The following is an 18,129-nucleotide window of genomic DNA, read 5'->3' as shown; positions in this document are numbered from 1 at the left end:
TACATTCTTACAGGTGAAATTTGGAGTGGTGGCCACTGTTTTAAGTTACCATTTGTACCTATTACACAATCTCTCTCACACACTCACACAAAAAAATGCATATTGTTGCTGTCGGTTGGAAACCTCTTGTGCAAAACTGTTTTTTCATAACCATTTCCCAAAAATCATAAATTGTGATGCATTGTGAGCTTGTAGATTGGCTATTTTCACTATAAGGGCACCAAAATGTTGAAATAAGGCTTCTGCCTGACAGCAACGATATACTACTAAACATTTAAATTCGCTGCCAGAGTAAAGGGACTCAAGACATGTAAAATCATTTATGCTTTTATTACAAAACTGCCCTTTACATTTTTTCTATGAAATAATCAACCACTGGTATTCCATCGGTTTAAAGGGCCCAGTGATGAGAGGCCACTCACCTTTCCACTGATTATACAGTAATGGCTAGATTGCCAGATGGCTCAGTGCACCATATTATATACCTTGGTGAGCACGAGGACCCGTGTTCGAATCTGACCCGTCTTATCTTGCATGTCTCACCTCTTTCTGCCTGTGGTTTCCTGTCTCTCTACACTGACCACTCTAAAATAAAAGCATAAAATGCAAATAAATAAGGCGTAAAAAGAAAAGAAAAAGGCAACATGTCCCATGGTGCAAAAAGAGGATTTATATCCCATATAAACGAAAATCCACTCCCCACTTACAACGGGCCACCATATTAATAGGGTCAAGCCATGCCTCCTAATGGATGTATGCCCCATATGTCTATTGAAGCAACAGGTCGCTCCACAATTCATATCATAACTCGCTGACTTTGCAACCGGTTTGTTACAAATGTCAGATGATACATTGTTACATAAAAAATGTGGTTTCATAGCAAAATACAGTATCTTAAGCAGAAAACTAGTCTCAGGTACTTATGTATGCTTCAGGCACATTTCTTGCAGTAGTTATGGCAAGCTGCCCCTCTTAATATGGTTGCGGCGTTGACGTACGCCCCCAGTGGATTCTACACGTTTGTCTAGGAGTCCAAACAATTGTACTTATACCAACCACGTAACCAAGGTCTGTCAGTGGAATCGGGACTAAACCCTAACTCCAGAAACAATATCTTTACAATACCACATACCATTGTGGTTGTGGGCAACATTTTGATGTGCACAGTACAGGCTGCTACCAAGTCATTGTGTTGGGGCTCAACAGTTCTTTTTAGCCCCAGCGAGAATGCGAGACTCTAGGTCGGTCAGTCAGTTAAAACCACTTTGGTCAGGACATCTGATGGCGCTAGGCCGGTCACAATTATCGCAATTACTTGCAATTATTTTTGCATTATCGTCATAATTGTCACCATTACTGTGAACAAATTAATTTGAAAAATAAGCTCACAATGCGCCAAGATATGTAGATTTCCGTTATCTTGATTGATTATAGGTACCATTGTCAGTAATGCATTAAGTAAGTTATTTGTTATATTATTTTTGTTTACAAAGCCTAAAAGGCAACGAGAAATATTTTTTTTATTTATGTTCCAATGTTCAAAGCCAAATAAACAATTAAATTGTTAATTGCAAATATTTACATGACAATTAATCGGCAATAAATAGTTCGGCTGCAATATATTGTGACAGCCCTCGGTGGCGCAGGGGGAAAAGTACCTGACCACCATTGCTGAGACTGGAGTTGGTTTCCTCCACAGTGACTCCAGCTTGGCCAGGTGCTCCAACAAACACATTTGACCATGTTCGTGGGTGGAAATTCAGCAGGGATTAGAACTAGGAGGTCTAGTGTTCCTCCACGTGCATTACAACTGGTGAAACTTCACTGTCGAGTGAAAAGTGTCTGGTGACTATGTGTAGTGGAGGAAACATGGTTGCCTACACCTTCAATTAGTAGTGGTTGCAATGACATGGGGTAATTGGCAATGACTACAGTTGTGGAGAAAATGAAAAAGAACAAAATTAAAACATTGATCAAAACCACTTTGGTCACATGGGGTGTAAAGAAGCAGACATACCCACATCAGAAGGCCACATTCGCTGTGACAGTTAAAGCTCACAATACTTGTTCATCTCGTGCCAAAGGGATGTTTCATTACACTGCCTGTGTAGAACTCAAGTCAAACCAGTGCACTAGGTTATTAGCCAAGTGTGTATAGTCTAGTCAGAATCTATTTTCTTCATTTACCGTGAGATGCTCCGGCACAGGTGATTACATTCCCCTCACAGCCTTTACACCTTGCGACAAAAATGAGGCCGTATGAATCCATATTTGGTCCTGCCTCAAAAGGCACTTCCAAACTTCCTGGAAGTCTGTCCCTTTGTTCCTGTTCAGGTAGCAACCTTGACTCAATGGTCCGCTATTATTCTCTTCTGACAATGTTGCTTAATTTTATCGTAAGTTTTCGTTTATCGTAAGTTTATTGTACATTTCTATGAGATGCTTTTTCTGCATCAGTAGCCTCTGCAACAAACTGCAAACAGCGAGGCCTTTGCAATGTTTTCGATTTTTGGATTGTGTTAAAATGCTGGACTGGGCTTTGATTTTGAGTTGGACTACTCAAATTAATGAGCTGACGATGAATAGTAGGTTGGAACAATGTGTTCACTTGGCTAGATGGTGCTTGGTAGGTGTTTAAAGTCGGGGCACTTGGATAAGGGGGGTATCCAGGAACGAAAGGGACAGGAGGCATCATTCCAAATCTGATTCCCCAGTTAGGGGGGAAGGGAGGGGCAGGGGCTGTTGAATATGTATTTGGCCAGAACGGAGGTGGAGGGTAAGCTGGCGTAGGAGGTGGTTTAGATGTTGAGTGGTAAGCTGGTATCACAGGTGTAGGAGGAGGTGGTTTGGATACAGAGTAGGAAGGACTGTGTGAAAATGACTGAAATGCAACACTGCAGTTCTGGGACTTGTTGTTCCCATACTTGTCATTGTCCTGGACATGTATTTTGCTGCTCTCATCATTAAATGTATGCTGCTTTACCTCTTTGATGTCTTTTGGAATCTCCGAAACATTTTGTGTAAAAGGACCAAAACTAGATCTGCTTGAAGACAAGGATCTGCTATGATGACGAGAAGACACTCTTCTTTCCCTCCTCAGGTCACTATCCTTTTTCTCAAAGTCGTCCTTCTTTCCATACAACCGCTCCTGAATCCGACTTGACATTTGGCCCAGCTCTTCAAACCCTAGATCCATACCAATGACTTGCAATAGATCCCGCATCTGCCTGCTCTTCTGCTCATCTACAGGTCTAGCAAGCATCTTTTCCACCAATCGCGGAGACTTGGCTCTAGAGCTAACAGGATTGCCTTCTACACTACTCTTGTTCATAGACTCTCTCTCATCAGACTGGGAGCCCTTTTGAAAACTTCTGTAGGATGTCTTTGGACGGGGCTGTTCACTCCCCCTGCCCTTTTGGTCCTTTTGGGGAACTTCACTCGGGGATCCCTGACTCTCACTCCAGCCAGGCTTATTTGACTGTCGCTCCTGTTGACTAGTTGTCCTGTCAGACCACAAAGGCTTCTCAGCATTCAGGCGAGGAGTCTGAGGAGACGTCGGGTCATCAGCTACGGCAGGAGACTGACCAACAATCTTGATGAGCTTGTCGACATTCACCCCTTTGTTAAGCAAACCAAGGAAACGTTCGAAACCCTTGGCAGCTGCATTGTGCGGTCTTTGACCAGGACCTTGGCCGGTGACATCAAGCTCTTCCTCCAAAAGCTGAAATGAAAAATAAACAGATATAAGCAATCACATAATAAAGTACAATACTAGTCTAATTTTGACATGTTGCCATTAGCAGAGATTGTCCCATCTTAAACAAATGGGTACATAATTGTATGCACTGCAATGCATCCATTATGTAAAGTTCAAATCGTGGTGGGCAGGCGGCCGGTGTCTGTCTGTGGAGGGTGCGCAGATATACCCATTTACTGGACATTTGTGATGATTAAACAGTAATCAACACAATAACCCCGGCAACGGTGCACAGATACGCCAAAATATGAACACTGTGCAAATTGGCATTGCTAAGTGATTATGCCGAAATAATGACAGTGAGCGCAATAACCTGGCCAATGCTGGGTACAGGAATCTGAACACGTTGATTGACAGCATAATAACACAAGCAACGCTGGGAAAACTGATAACATGGCACCTTGTGACATATTTTCAGTTTTTCATTTAAAAGATATCAGTGTATTTTTTTACATAAAAAAAAGAAAAAAAAGTGGAAATACACTGTGTCATGTTTTATAGCAATAATCATAACATATAAGGCTAAATATATAATATATATACAGTATTTATAATGTGTTATGGTTATTGTTACAAAGCTTTAGGAGTATTTATGAGCGCCTATAACTATACAGTGTTAAGCAGATTATAATGCATTATAAGTATGTGTATAATGCATTGTAGACATAAAAAAAAGTTTTTAAAAAAGCCTACCTGTTCATACGATGTATTCCTTTCATATCTCAAACTATTTCGACGATGATCGTCATAGTCTGAGGAAGGACTGTAATCTCTCTCTCGGGGTGTGGCATCAACCTGATCAAAATGGAAAAGTGTTGCATGAATAAACAAAACAAAAAGGAAATAAAAAGTTGTAACTTTAAAATCACACCGAGTTCATCCAACCCAAGCACAATAGAAATTCAGTTGGAAATTAGTCTCGCGTAGCCAGACCCCACAGAAAATGAAAAACAGCGACCTCTGCTGTTTCTGATTTTGTCTGTGGGGTCTGGCAGGAGGCAAATGGAAGACCAGTGCGCAGGGAAACCGGGGTTTGTGTCTGCCTTCAGCGCATCACTTCCGGTTGGTGCGACTACGTTTTCATTCCCACTAACAATATTTCTACACGGAACACTAACACCACTTCTCCCAGAGAACATGGATGGTTTTGGTTATAAGCCCACTTGTTTCTATGATGAAAGAGTAATTTAAAATGTGAATATCTTTCCGTGGTTTTGTCCGCTCCGAGGACGCTATTGCTAAATTAGTTTCGGCTAGTTTCGAGGGGGGAAGGGTGGATGGACACGTGAATCCCGCCCACTAAATTTGATTGGGTAAAGCGCGGCCTGCTTCCTGATCTGAAGGCACGCCCACTTGTAGCCAATGCGCACACGTTATGACGAACCTCTCCGACAGATTCCACCGCAGGGCAGAATCTGTTCTTGAGAGATTAGTTGGAAATAAATAAATGAAAAGTGATCAATTGCAATAATGAGACAAACCAGTTTGAAAATCAAACGTCACAATATCCTTGAAGAGAATTGGTCAATGTGTGCCACTGCAAAGATGGATCGACACATAATGCATTTAAGCATCAATGAGCATCTTGTCAAATAAGCCTACCTGTTCATAAGATGCATTCCTTTCATATCTCAAACTGTTTTGACGATGATCCTCATAGTCTGAGGAAGGATCTCTCTCGGGGGATCTCTCCCGGGGTGTGGCATCAACCTGATCAAAAATGGAAGAATGTTGCATAAATAAGCCAAATAGGAAACGAAAGGTTTTAACTTTAAAATCACACTTTGAGTTCATTTTGCCTAAGCACAATACAAATGGATTTGTAATTATATAAACAAAAAGTGATAATTTGTAATAAGAAATCTAATGTCACAATACCCTTGAAAAGAACTGGTCAGATTGTGTGTCTTCATCATTGCTGCAGTCTTGAAAATGTCTATCTTTGTAGTGTGCAGGTGATTTTATGTATGTGGAATCATCAGATGTTTGGTTGTACGTGAAATCTTCTGGTTGGTTCCCGTGTTTTGAATCTCTAGATGTTTTCTGGTAGGATAAATCATCCCTCGGTGGTTGTCTACATGGGAAATCCTTTTCCCTGTACATGTGATCAGATGATTGCCTGTATTCAGAATCATCTGGCGATTGCCCATATTTGAAATCGTCAACATCCTCTGTAAACCTCCGCCGTTTCTTTTCAGAAATACGTTCTGTCTCAGAAGACAAAAATTTGATGGCTGATTTCTTGCGGGCAATCTCTTCCTCAATCATTTGAAGCTGTCTCTGTTTTCGCACAAATTCCTCGTCTCTCTCCTCAAACCTTGGATATTCCCTGTCCATGTATTTTTCAGGGGAAAAGCCACCAAGACTGTGCCTCTTCAATGGGCTTCTTCTACTCTGGTCGCTGTTCAATGATTTTTCAATGTACACCCTCCTTGGGTTGTCACTGTACTCCCCATCTCCTCCGGACCTCTCCATGCTACTCTGTACCTCTCCACCATACGACCGGAAATTATCCCTTGGTGTATCATGGTCATCATTTCCTTGTCTTTCTTCCCATCGGTCATCATCATAATAATCGTCCTGTCTTGTGTCTCTGTCTTTATACTGGGGCTTTCTGTAATACGTTGATTCCCTTGAGTTCATTCTCTCAAGATGACTCTGGTGGCTGGGTAGTTTTCAAAGGTGTACTGCAAAAATAAAAACAAAAAACAATTATAGTAGTACACTTGACCAATCAATCCAGTTGAATCACAGACAGCGAACAAGATCCAATTAGTCCTCCTGCATTGTACCCCCTACTGTTCTTTCTTCAAATTCATGCCACATTTACCATGCAATGTCTTTGGATCCATGCCAAATTTGCCAAGTTAGTTGCTAGGTCAAAAATGTTCACCAAAACACAAGTTAAAAGTAATCTAACCTCGAGTCATGAGTGCTATTTTAATATTCTATATATTATTATTTTTTGGGGCTTTTTTTATTCCTTTATTGATAGGATACACGGTTGACAGGAAATGGGGAGAGAGCGAGATGGGGAGTGGCATGCAGCAAAGGCCGTCGAGATCGAGACTCGAACCTGTGACGTGCTGTCAGGCTACTTTGGAGCGTAGGTGCCCTGACCGCTACGCCAGCAGTCTGGGCCAATATTCTACTATATTCTATATGGAAATATCTTACCCCTTCATACTTCAAAATATTGGCCTGTTTGGGATCAGCCCTATGTTCCCTCAGCACACTCGCATCGGTTTTATACCAATATTCAAATTACTAACATACATAACCAAACCTATCATTCCCATAACAGAGACTACAACGATTAAAGGTAGTGTAAGTAATAATTTTGGTTAAAACATTTTTTTTTTGTTAAAAAGTTAACCCTCTATGTTCTCATTGCAATAATTGCTAGTGTTTGTTCAGTTACAGGAGTCTCCCCATCTCTTAGACAAACATTGATCACATTTTCAAGTGGGACCAGAGAGAATACCCACTCTTTCAATCAGAGCCGTGACCAGCCATCAGCTTCAATATCATAGTGATCTACTTCCAGTTTTGTATGTTCATTTCTTTGTGTCATCCAATTCCACTTGTTTATTAAGAGCTGGAAAGACAGGGAGACCACTGTTATTGAACACAATAGCAAGGCTTACTATCAAGAGCTATTTGACATTTATGTTGACACATGCACTGTCACACGCAAAATATCCCTCACTGCTCCTTTAACGTGTTGTCTTGGTGTTGGTGAGAAAAAGAATATGACTACATTGATTGGTGAGAGGTTAGTTCTCTCTTGGCACCTTATATGGTTCCTCAGCACTTTCTTAAAGGTAGGGTAAGTGATATTTTTGGGTTAAAACAAAAAGTATTTTGTTAAAAGGTTAAAGCACTATATTCTGAATCTGATAGTAATCGTTGCTATAGAGTGTTTGTTCAGTAACAGGAGTCTCCCCCGTCTCTCCAGCTCTTTAATAAACAGAAAATACATTTTCCGGTAGGTGTCAAAATCTCAGCCAATCAGGAGAAAGTACCCATTTTTAAGCTTCATTTTTATAGTGTTCCAGTTCCAATTTTGCCTGCTCATTTCTTAGTGTCATCACTTCCAATTTCACATGTTTAATCTATATCCTGATTGAGTTCTCTATCCTGATTGGATAAAATTGGAAATGAAACTGAAACGAAAATGCATTTTCTGTTTTATAAAGAGCTGGAGAGACAAGGAGACTCCTAATACTGAACAAACACTCTATAGCAATGAGTACTATCAGAATATAGAGATATTTAACCAAAGAAAATCACTTAACCTACCTTTAATGATGTTTCCTGTCTATGATTTTAAGTTATTGAAATGTTATTTCCAGGATTTGTTATTATTTTAACCCATTGGCTTTATTTTAAATGTATTTTTTACTATTGTATGCTGATTATTCTAATCCTATGCCCGTCCTCTTAAGCCCATGATTCTATGCATATTCTGTGTTTTTGCCTGGTGTTTGCCATGTTCATTTCCTGACTTATCTCTCTTGATCGTGAAGTATTTGAAATGATGCCCTGGCTGCCTGTGAAGCACTTTGAACTGCAACCCTGTATGAACGGTGCTAAACAAATACAGTTTCATATTATCGGACTACTACTCCGACTCGTCTGTCAAAGAGTGGATCTCTGATCATCACTCATTGGTTCGGCCCGAACGAGCAAAGAACACAGACAGTTTCCTATGGCCTAAGTTAACCTTAGCGAGTCAGTTAGTTAGTGGCTACTGTTGCTTGGTCTTCAACAGGGGGTCCGGGACCCAGAGGGTCCCTGAGTTACGACAGGGGGTCCGCCAAATCTTTGTGTGATAGGATTTTTTATTTTACCTTAACCACTTGAACCCTAGTATCCCTTTTCTGAGGAGAACTTTGGCCAAAAATAGCAGATCTACAAGCTAGTTGTGAGCTTGTAGATCGGCTATTTTTGGCAAAGAGGTATAGGTGTAGGGGGGGGGGGGGTGAAACACAATTTTATACGATATAGAGGGGTCCCTGCTTCATCTCTCTCTCAGCTAGGGGGTCCTTGGCCTGAAAACGTTGAAGACCCCTGAGCTAATGCATACGTATTGGTGGCATGGTTATATTCTCACTCGCTCTGTTAAGATGCATATTCAAAAACTATGGCTTTTTAAAAGACAGCATCGTTTTTATTTACGTTTGTGCAGATTCAGGCTACGCAACGTTAAAGTACCTAGCATAGCAATAGCTCTCTGGTCCATACTATAGCGTTAGGAGGACCAGAGCTAGCATAGCAACAACAGTTCATCATCAACGTGTACTAGCTCTTGTAGAATGAACGGTTTACCTTCTCTGCTGCTGCTTACAATCTGCATAGCAATGTTACACATGCGTGTTGTTGTTTAACAACGAGGAAACAATTCTTATTTTGTGAAATTACTTCCTATTAAGGATACAAAAAAAACGGCCTTTAGAAAGACGTTATCTGTCGCTGGCGCGAGACAGGGTATGTGATCTGGCCATTTGCTTTGCCACCAGGGTTGCCAGATTGTGCGAGAGAAATAAGCAACCAGGTCTTTGAAAACAAGCCCAAAAGAAGCCACAACATTGGCTATTTTCAAAAAAAGATCTTGGAAAAAAAAGAATATTTTGGAATATTTTCAAATCCACCAAATCTTGTATGGGGGTCTCTGGCACAACATATATTCAAAAGGTTGGGTCTACAAATATATATTAATTTGGGGGTCCTTGACTTGAAAATGTTTGAGAACCACTGGTTTAAACAAAATTAGAAAACAAGCCCAAATAAGCAACAACTACACTTTTAGAAACAAGCCCAAAAAAACGCAACCCACAACTACTAATAATTTACAAGCATCTTCACAGAAGAGTAAGCCTAAAGTCGCTTATGATATTCCCAAAGCTGGCTAAGCCGACATGGCAACACTGGTCGTCTACTCTACTGTAAAGACCTTACTGCCTGCTCGGAGTGTCTGACATGAGTTGCATTACCTCCACCTATTGGACGGAGGATTAAACGCCAATCCTTTGATTTTATTATTTATTCACAATAAAATGAAATACATTGTGGAGTAGTCACTATTCTCTCACTATTGCAGTTGTAATTAATACACCCAGTCACTAACTGTGCTTTTACTATTCATTTTTTTAGTAACCACCATACTAGTGCTAATTTTTGCATAGTTGGCAACTACTTTTTACAATGTTCAAACTTCTTGCTACTAAAATAAATATTATCCACTTGAACCCCATACTTGGTTGACCGGAGTCCTCTGGGCTCTAGTAGTGACTTTACTCTTTTCGCTCTACATTAAATATCTTCGCATAAAATAGCTGATCTACAAGCTATTTTCTGCTAAGGTTTTCCCCACAAAATGTGTTTTTTTCCCATTGCTTATTAGTAACTTAAAGAGCATTCAAATTCTAATACAGTACTATGCACTGAGTCAATATTGTATGCATTTTGCCAGTAGCCTACATACTGTACATATAACATAACATTACTTTAACATAGTTTTACGCATACATTACATAATAGTAATACACTTGACCCAAACCGGTTTGACTGTGTTTTCTAATTGAGTTTACATTTTTTGAGGGAAATATCCAGCGGTACACCACCTCCGTTCTAAAACAACCACTGGACTGGAGGATTAAATGCTTTCATTGTTCTGCAATTTAACTAAAATGATCAATAATTCATATCCATTGTACACATAATGTTAAAAAAAAAAGAGCACAACACACATCTGAGTACAATCTTTATTCAATCTCTCCCCTAGGGGTGTCCATCAAATGACCCCATTCACTGGCAACATAAATAGCATGTTAAACTAATACTGTACCATACTGTACTTACAATATTTGTGCAATGTCATATTCAGCTCTACATAGACGCCTGTGTAATCTACATCATTATATTCACTAATGAGGTGCAGTCATTGCTCCCTGGAGAGATACTGATGATAAAATGCTCCAATCACACGGAGCGTTTTAGACCAGTGGTTCTCAAAGTGAAGTCCCGGAACCCTCTGGATTCCTTGGGGGGGGGGGGGGGGTTCCAAAAGGACCCTTACAGGTCTGCTGTAACTCTGACAGTTATGGGGGTGTTTGAAATTAAAAAGTTTGAGAAACAATGGTTTAGACTCTGTGTTAATGATGGAATGATGTCAGGGTTGTGTGTTTTGTGTGAGGGAGACAGAAGCTGATCAAAAACGGGGAACAAGGAGCGTTAACAGTCCCAGGGCCACCTCCCTCTTGCCGGTCTGACAGCACTAGGAATCTCCACCTGGGGGCACTGTAACAAAAGACAATTTTATACAGCAGATGTTGAAAAATGACCAACAGTCTGGCATAACATTATGGGCAATATATTAACCACTACTTTCAATCTGGTGTTTCTGTTATTTTGGGCATATCAGTATAAGCAAACGTTTTCAACATATTTCAAACTTTTTAAACAAATTAACGAACGAGAAGGCATCAACATTAATGAACACATCCTCATGAATACCATATGAGACACATACAGACTGGCAGAAATGTGCACGCACACGCACACGCACACGCACACGCACACGCACACACACGCACACACACATACAGTACATGTGCATACGTGCACAAAGGTACACACAAAGAGAATGGATGCAGACTTTTACCTTCTCACTGGTAAAACTTAATCTCTGCGTCCACACAGTCGAAGAACAAGTCGCCCAGTTCATCCCCTGATATCTCTCCGTTCAGCATGGCTGAAATGTCACTCAGACACTGGACCTCCAGGTCTCTTAGGATTTCATAGACAGCTAAACCCTCTTCCTGAAAGAAAGAGAGTGGGTGAGAGAGACAGAGAGAGAGAGAGAAAGCAGAGAAACAAAGATCATGCCACACATTAAGACAGGAAAGTTCCTTACAGGAAAGTTAGCACGCTATAATAAAAGCCATTGTTCTCGTATTAATAAAAAAATAATCGTAACCCTTCGAAATTCGAAATCTCATTTGAACCCTATGTCGAGTTTCTGAAGTGTCTACAGCCCTCCTATGACACACAGACCGAGTAGAAAAGAATTGTACCATTTTATCATGAGCATTCGTGAGGACCAATTATATGAAGATATGCTGAAAATGGGTGAAGTCGTCCTTTAAGTTCCACCTCTGGGCGACTGATTTTCCCCCGCGGGATAATAAAGGTATCTATCTACCTACTCTTCAGAGTTAAACAGCCTTACTGTGCAAGTCTTCCAATAGTACTCACTGGGTTGGTCTTCATAGTGTTATGTGCCACCTGGTGGGCCTTGTACAGGTCATGTCGGCGCTCCACCTTGCTCTGGAAGCGAGGCTGCATCCTGACTGGGTCGTCAGGTCCATACTGCGGGGAGACAACCCTCGAAACTGGGCTCATACACTCAGTGAAGACAAAAGGCTTGAATATAGACCTAGAGAAACACAAGGGGACAGCAAGGTAACCACGACGACATACAGGCATGAACACAGACATTACAAAAAAAAACGTTGTTGTCGGGCAGAAACCTAAAAACCTTGTATCTCCACATTCTACCTTTTTGTTTCTTTCATAAATTAATGCCCTATTTTAAACTTCACGCAAGAAGAGTAGCAAAATTTGCCAACCTACAAGCTCATAATGCATCGCAAAGCGACACAAGAAAGATTTTCAAAATCGGCACCTTTAGAATGAATTGGTCCATTAGAACACAGGTTCTATTTAATGAAAAGTAACATTTTTGGACATAATAAGGTTTTAACTCAATAGCAACAAAAAAAACAAGGTTCTGTCCAAGGACGGACAAAGTAGGGAGAGACATAGAGATGAAAGACGAGAATCTTTACAGCACCTTGACCTAAAGTACATGGAGTTGGCACTCCATGTACTTTAGGCCAAGATGCAATTTCAAACTTGAAAGTTTAAAATGGACTTTCTAATTCTAAAATTAGAAAATTCTAAAAGTCCTTGGACATCAGGACCTTGTAGTCCTTATAGGACAGGCTTAGATACAGCAGACTAAGAAAGAGGAGGTGTATACTTAGTGACTGGGCCAGTGACAAACCTGGAAGGGTTTGGGGTTGCAGTGAGGAAGTGGATGCAGGGCAGGCTGGGGTCCCTGGGCAGTATGGACACCATGCTGCCAGTGGTGCAGAAACCTTCTGAATCCATGCAAATGCCACTGGGCTTGTCCCTCAGAATGGACATCATTACTTCTGCTGTCACTGAGCCTGTCCAAGGAGTGAAAATAGATAAGGCAGGGTAAAGGCCTAACTTTTACTTTGTCGTATGGCTGTGTCATTCGCAGAAAATAACAGATTTTCTATCTTTTCGTGCTGAATTTGTGTGAAGGACGGATACTGGTATACACATTTTTCAGAATGATATATTCACAGTTATTGGGCAATGGGCATAAGCATTCCCTGTTGCAAACATCCTGTGAGGTGTTGCTGTATTGCGTTCCTGTCCTGTGTCTTCCCCTCACCATCGTGTTTTTGGAGAAGCTCTGTGCCGCCGCTGTATCGCTGCTTGGCCAGTTCCATTCTTGCGGGGGGGTTCTCTGGGCTGAATACCTGAGAAAAGTTGAACTGTCCCGCTCCGTCCCACCAGCCCTGGGCCTGGGCCACGGACCGCAGCTCCGGGTGCTCTGCTGTGATCTCAGTGCCGATGGTCAGTTGGTTGGAGATGTTTTTCACACCCTCTGAGAGAAACAAGTAGTTAAATTCTATGTGTAGAAATCCCACATGAAATCAACCTTTCTATCCAAGACTCAATACTTCAAGTACTAGAATGGATATGGAGGCCTAAGCCTCAGTTTCTTACACGTCATCTACAGTTCACACACTGTAGGGAAGAACTAATTTATCCAAAGCCACATGTCCAATTCAATTCTGCTGTTAATACCACTTTTAATACTGTAACATACTGTTAGTGCACTTTGACAACATTTATATTTAAAGGATCTAAGTATCTATCTATCTATCTATCTATCTATCTATCTATCTATCTTATCTATCTATCTATCTATCGGTTGACAGCTAGTACTACCTAAAGCTTATTGTGCAATATCTCCCCTCACCAAGTGAGGATTATTTATTGACAGAGAGGTAGATCTTTGGTCTCTCATGCGGAAGACCCAGTTTTGAATCCTGAGTAGAACATTAAAGTTGTGGATCGCTAACCTGACTCTGCCAGATGGAAGAAGCTTGCTTCACACACTTGTTTCACAGCCTACTTCCTGTGAACTCAATACCGCCCCATCTGGCGGAGTCAGGTTAGTGCATTGCAGCTTTAACACAAAATTCACCTGTGACTTTCTGTGCCACCCAGAGCCTGCCGGCCGTTTCCAGAACCCAGGCCTCACTGCGGTCCACCAGGAGATATGTGTTGTGGTAGCTGAATGGTTCAGGGTCCTCTCTGCATGGTCCTCCTTGGCCATGCTGCTCCAGGAGGCCAGTGATCACTGTCACCGCCGCCCATGCACTGTCTCCACGCTCCAGCCCCAAGCTGCCAATTAAGAGCCATGCTGGTTTGTATTGAACAGGAAAACGCTGGTGCCAAAACGCTGTCATGTTTAACACTGCACTTTCCTCGGGATGTTTTATGAGGAAGGATTGTGACTTCTACATATTAAAAGTAGTTACATTTTCCCATGTTCCTTTAATCAAGGGGTTCTTTATAAAAATTACTTGTGCTTCATATGCACTTGATCTCTAGGAAATGTTTCTATGAATGAATGACAGTGATGAATGACAGTGATTTATAACTTGGAAATCATCCAGGGATATCAATGTTGTTGTCTGACTCATTTCATTGACTGAGAATAATTAGTATGATTATCTAAACAGAACCCTCTGCAGAAGGGCCGAGAGTAAAACATTGTGTCATTTTGTTTTACTAGCGTCAATCAAATACAATAGAGCAAATACCTGCTCCCACTCGCCAATGGATTGTATACATTTTTGGGAACAATAGAGAATAGATTAGGTTTCACAGTAGGATTCATGAGGACCTTTAAAGTTTGGCGTGCTTTAATACCAGTGGTGGAAAGTAACAAAGTACATGTACTCAAGGACTGTACTTAAGTAGTATTTTGAGGTACTTTTACTTAACTGGGGTATTTCCAATTTTCAATACTTTTACTTCTACTCCACTACATCTCAGAGACAAATGTTGCACTTTTACTCCACTTCAGCCCCATTTAAACTTTGGCTATTTTCAAAAGATTTTTTAATACATGTTAGACATATGATTGATTGATTGATTGATTGATTGATGTACTTTATTATGAGAACATTATGAGTACATGGATGGATAACTTGTGAAACGGGACATTCTGCATAACGAGTACTTTTACTTTTGGTAGTATATTTTGATGCCAATACTTTTGTACTTTTACTCAAGTCAATTTTAAATACCAGACTTTTACTTTTTCTTTATTTTACTTTTTTTTTTCCTACATTGCAGTATTCATACTTCTACTTAAGTAAAAAAAAAAAGAGTACTTTTTCCACCACTGTTCAATACTTACCGGACTAAGTCCATGCCCAATAGAGCCTCCCCAGGCGTGACAGGCTCACGAGTCCACACAGCCTCATTCCCAATGCAGACCCCATGATCATTGGCACCCATCTCAGCACCCCATAACCAGGACGGCCTACTGAGGACCACAGCATGGGTGTGCTCTACCTGAGGGATCTGAATGTATGTACACTACAGAGAGATTGAGAGAGAAAAAGAGAAAGATTTGTAGCCGCAAAATTAATGATGTCAAAAAGCACTTTATAATTTACAGAATAATCTTTAGTGCTATACAATATTTTATACCTAAATGTGGATATACCTAGTAGAATGCAATGTGTATTAGTTGACAAGATTGTACAAAACAGGCTTTTCAATGTCTCATATTTGATTTGATTGCTGAAGTTAAACGGATATTTCACTTTCCCCAAAAGATTGGGTAATTTTATAGTCTACTCAGGCTTTTGGGAGCACCCCGGACCGTTTTTAAGTTGCTTGATTCAGTATTTAGATATTTGATATTCATTTTATCAGACACGCCCCCTTCCGATACAAACCCATTGTAACTTCAAACTCCATTTTAAACATGATAGATTCATCGAAAACGCCCGTCCTTGGTTCTGGTGACTGATATTGTCCTTCTAATACGAGAAGAGACCGTGTTTTTTCAATTACTTTTTTCATTTATTTTTAATAATTGAAGAAAGAATTAAATACATTTAAAAAGTAATTGAAAAACCACGGCCCCCTCACGTATTAGGAGGGCAGTATGAGTCACCAGAACCAAGGACGAGTGTTTTCGATGAATCTATCATGGTTAAAATGTTTGAGTTTGAGTTTGAAGTTACAATGGGTTTGTATAGGAAGGGGGCGTGTCTGATAAAATTAATATTAAATATCTAAATACTGAATCAAGCAACTTAAAAACTGTCTGGGGGGCTGACAAAAGCCTGAGTAGACGACAAAATGACCCACATTTTTTAAGGTAATTGACACAACAATCAGACGTCCTGGTTAGCTTAATCCATCTCTATTAACTATCTCAGTGTAAAATTATGACACTTATAATAATTTGTGTTGGTAAAAACAGAGTCGAATAAGCTGTCTATTAAAACATACTCAATTCAGAGTGCCATCAGTAGTATACCACTGAACAAATTATTAGCAAATACTGCTCTGTCTTAGTTTTATTCCTTCAATTATGGACCAATGGGATAAGTGCAACAGAAGACAATTTGATGAATGACTTGTGATTTACAATTTTCACATTTACCATATAGATACTAGATAAAATTGTCACTTTACAGGCATAGATTAGCAACTGTGTTGCAAAGATTGATAGCTAAATAGCCAGCTTTAGGGTGTAAGCCTGCCTACCTCCACCAAGGAGCCTGCCGGGTGAGAGGCAGCAGGCAGGTACACCACCTCCTGAACCTCATCCCTGGGACGGTCCGAGTTCTTCCCAAAGATGACATGATCATCACGAGAGCCAGGGGGCAGGGACACGAAACAGTCACATGACAGGGGGGGCTCTGCCATCCTAGAGAATTGAACAAAACAGAATTCCAGAATAGAAAATGTATCAATTCAAATTTTGATTAAAAATAAACAATATAACAGCCACATAGGATACTCAACCAACTCTGTAGGCTATCAGATTAAAGTGGTACATGTGATTTTTAATGATATGGGCCAAATCAAGCAAGCATATAGACACAAATAAATAAATTGACATGATGGCAATATTATTTATTGTTCTGATATATTTGTTAAGTGTGGGTTTGCATCTAAAAATCACTCTTTAATAACACCCAGCATCCAGGTTTGTTGGTTAGACATATCAGAATGAATCATCATCTCCATTAATTCCTCAAATCTTCACCCATTTTTTGGGGAGAAAGTCGGATTGGACCGGTGCAGGGTGCACTGCCCATCCCTTTCACACAGGGATTAAGGAGGCAGTCTTGTGCAGAGCACTTTATTGACTGTAATCTTCACAAATCCGACCCGACACGTCGCTGTCATATCAAGACAGTCTTGTCAGCAAACTGCGATATTGTTTTCTGTTCATTTGAGGAAGGAATGTAGGCAAATTGTGAAATAATTGCTGCCATTCCTTCTACGACGTGTTTCAATCAATGTGTATTTATTATGAATTCAGGCCTAACAGTCGGGGAGACACTGTCTGATCTGTCTGTTTCCTTTTTGGAGAACGATAGAAAGCACGCGTGTCATTTTATTGTCAATGCATGGGATGTTTGGCTCTATAGGAGTTAGTGGGCGATAGGGCTACTAGTGTGTGACAACTACTGTGACACAACTACAACTAGGTTATAATCCTGGTGGAGAAAATGTTACCTTTTCAATTCGCAACACCGGACCGGACAGACAGCCAGCTGGGAGAAGGCAGGTTCGAAGCTAGTGTTGCCAGGTTTTGCGAGAGAAACAAGCAACCAGGTCGAAGAAAAATAAGCCCAAAAGCAGCGACCGGTGCGACGCGTTGTGAGCTTGTAGATCTGATATTTTCAAAAACAAAAAAAAATTGAATATTCTTTGAACATTTTAACAACATCAATCTGGTACAGGGGTCACACACAATACAATACTTAGATGGTGGTCCGTGGACAAATACATATTCATTTGGGGGTCCGTCTTTGGAATGAAAATGTTTGATAATCAGTGGTTTAAACAACATTAGGAAACAAGCCCAAATAAGCAACTACACATTAGAAACAAGCCCTAAAACCCGGCCACAACAGCGCAACTACCAATGATTTACAGTACGAGCAACCTTACAGAAAAAGAAGCCCAAAGTCGCTTATAATAAGCGGACATGGCAACGCTGG

At 40.6% G+C, this 18,129-nt stretch overlaps 2 protein-coding genes across 3 annotated transcripts; both read right to left on the bottom strand.

Moving 5' to 3' along the window:
• Window positions 1–358: 358 nt before the first annotated feature.
• LOC311064543 (uncharacterized protein) lies at window positions 359–9,261 on the bottom strand. Of its 2 annotated transcripts, XM_084084402.1 has the most exons (6): window positions 9,089–9,261; window positions 7,246–7,355; window positions 5,636–6,444; window positions 5,360–5,467; window positions 4,451–4,552; window positions 359–3,721 (listed from the first exon to the last, which is right to left on the bottom strand). In XM_084084402.1, the coding sequence occupies exons 3-6, from the start codon at window positions 6,398–6,400 to the stop codon at window positions 2,420–2,422; spliced, it is 2,277 nt and encodes a 758-aa protein (XP_083940528.1). In that variant the 5' UTR covers window positions 6,401–6,444; window positions 7,246–7,355; window positions 9,089–9,261; the 3' UTR covers window positions 359–2,419. The 2 variants fall into 2 exon arrangements, with proteins under 2 accessions (XP_083940528.1, XP_083940529.1); XM_084084403.1 differs by lacking the exon at window positions 7,246–7,355.
• A 1,260-nt stretch (window positions 9,262–10,521) lies between these two features.
• On the bottom strand, window positions 10,522–17,688 carry scrn2 (secernin 2). The gene is made up of 9 exons (XM_084081216.1): window positions 17,642–17,688; window positions 16,661–16,823; window positions 15,294–15,475; window positions 14,070–14,269; window positions 13,248–13,463; window positions 12,828–12,993; window positions 12,017–12,197; window positions 11,424–11,580; window positions 10,522–11,059 (listed from the first exon to the last, which is right to left on the bottom strand). Exons 2-8 carry the CDS (start codon window positions 16,820–16,822, stop codon window positions 11,428–11,430), a joined length of 1,260 nt encoding a protein of 419 aa, XP_083937342.1. The 5' UTR covers window position 16,823; window positions 17,642–17,688; the 3' UTR covers window positions 10,522–11,059; window positions 11,424–11,427.
• Between the last annotated feature and the right edge of the window lie 441 nt (window positions 17,689–18,129).

Source organism: Gymnoscopelus microlampas, assembly GCF_963454915.1.
Source record: "Gymnoscopelus microlampas genome assembly, chromosome: 2".
Classification (NCBI taxonomy): Eukaryota; Metazoa; Chordata; class Actinopteri; order Myctophiformes; family Myctophidae; genus Gymnoscopelus; species Gymnoscopelus microlampas.
Note: the sequence above shows the minus strand (reverse complement) of the source record. Positions and strands in the feature narration are given on the sequence as shown.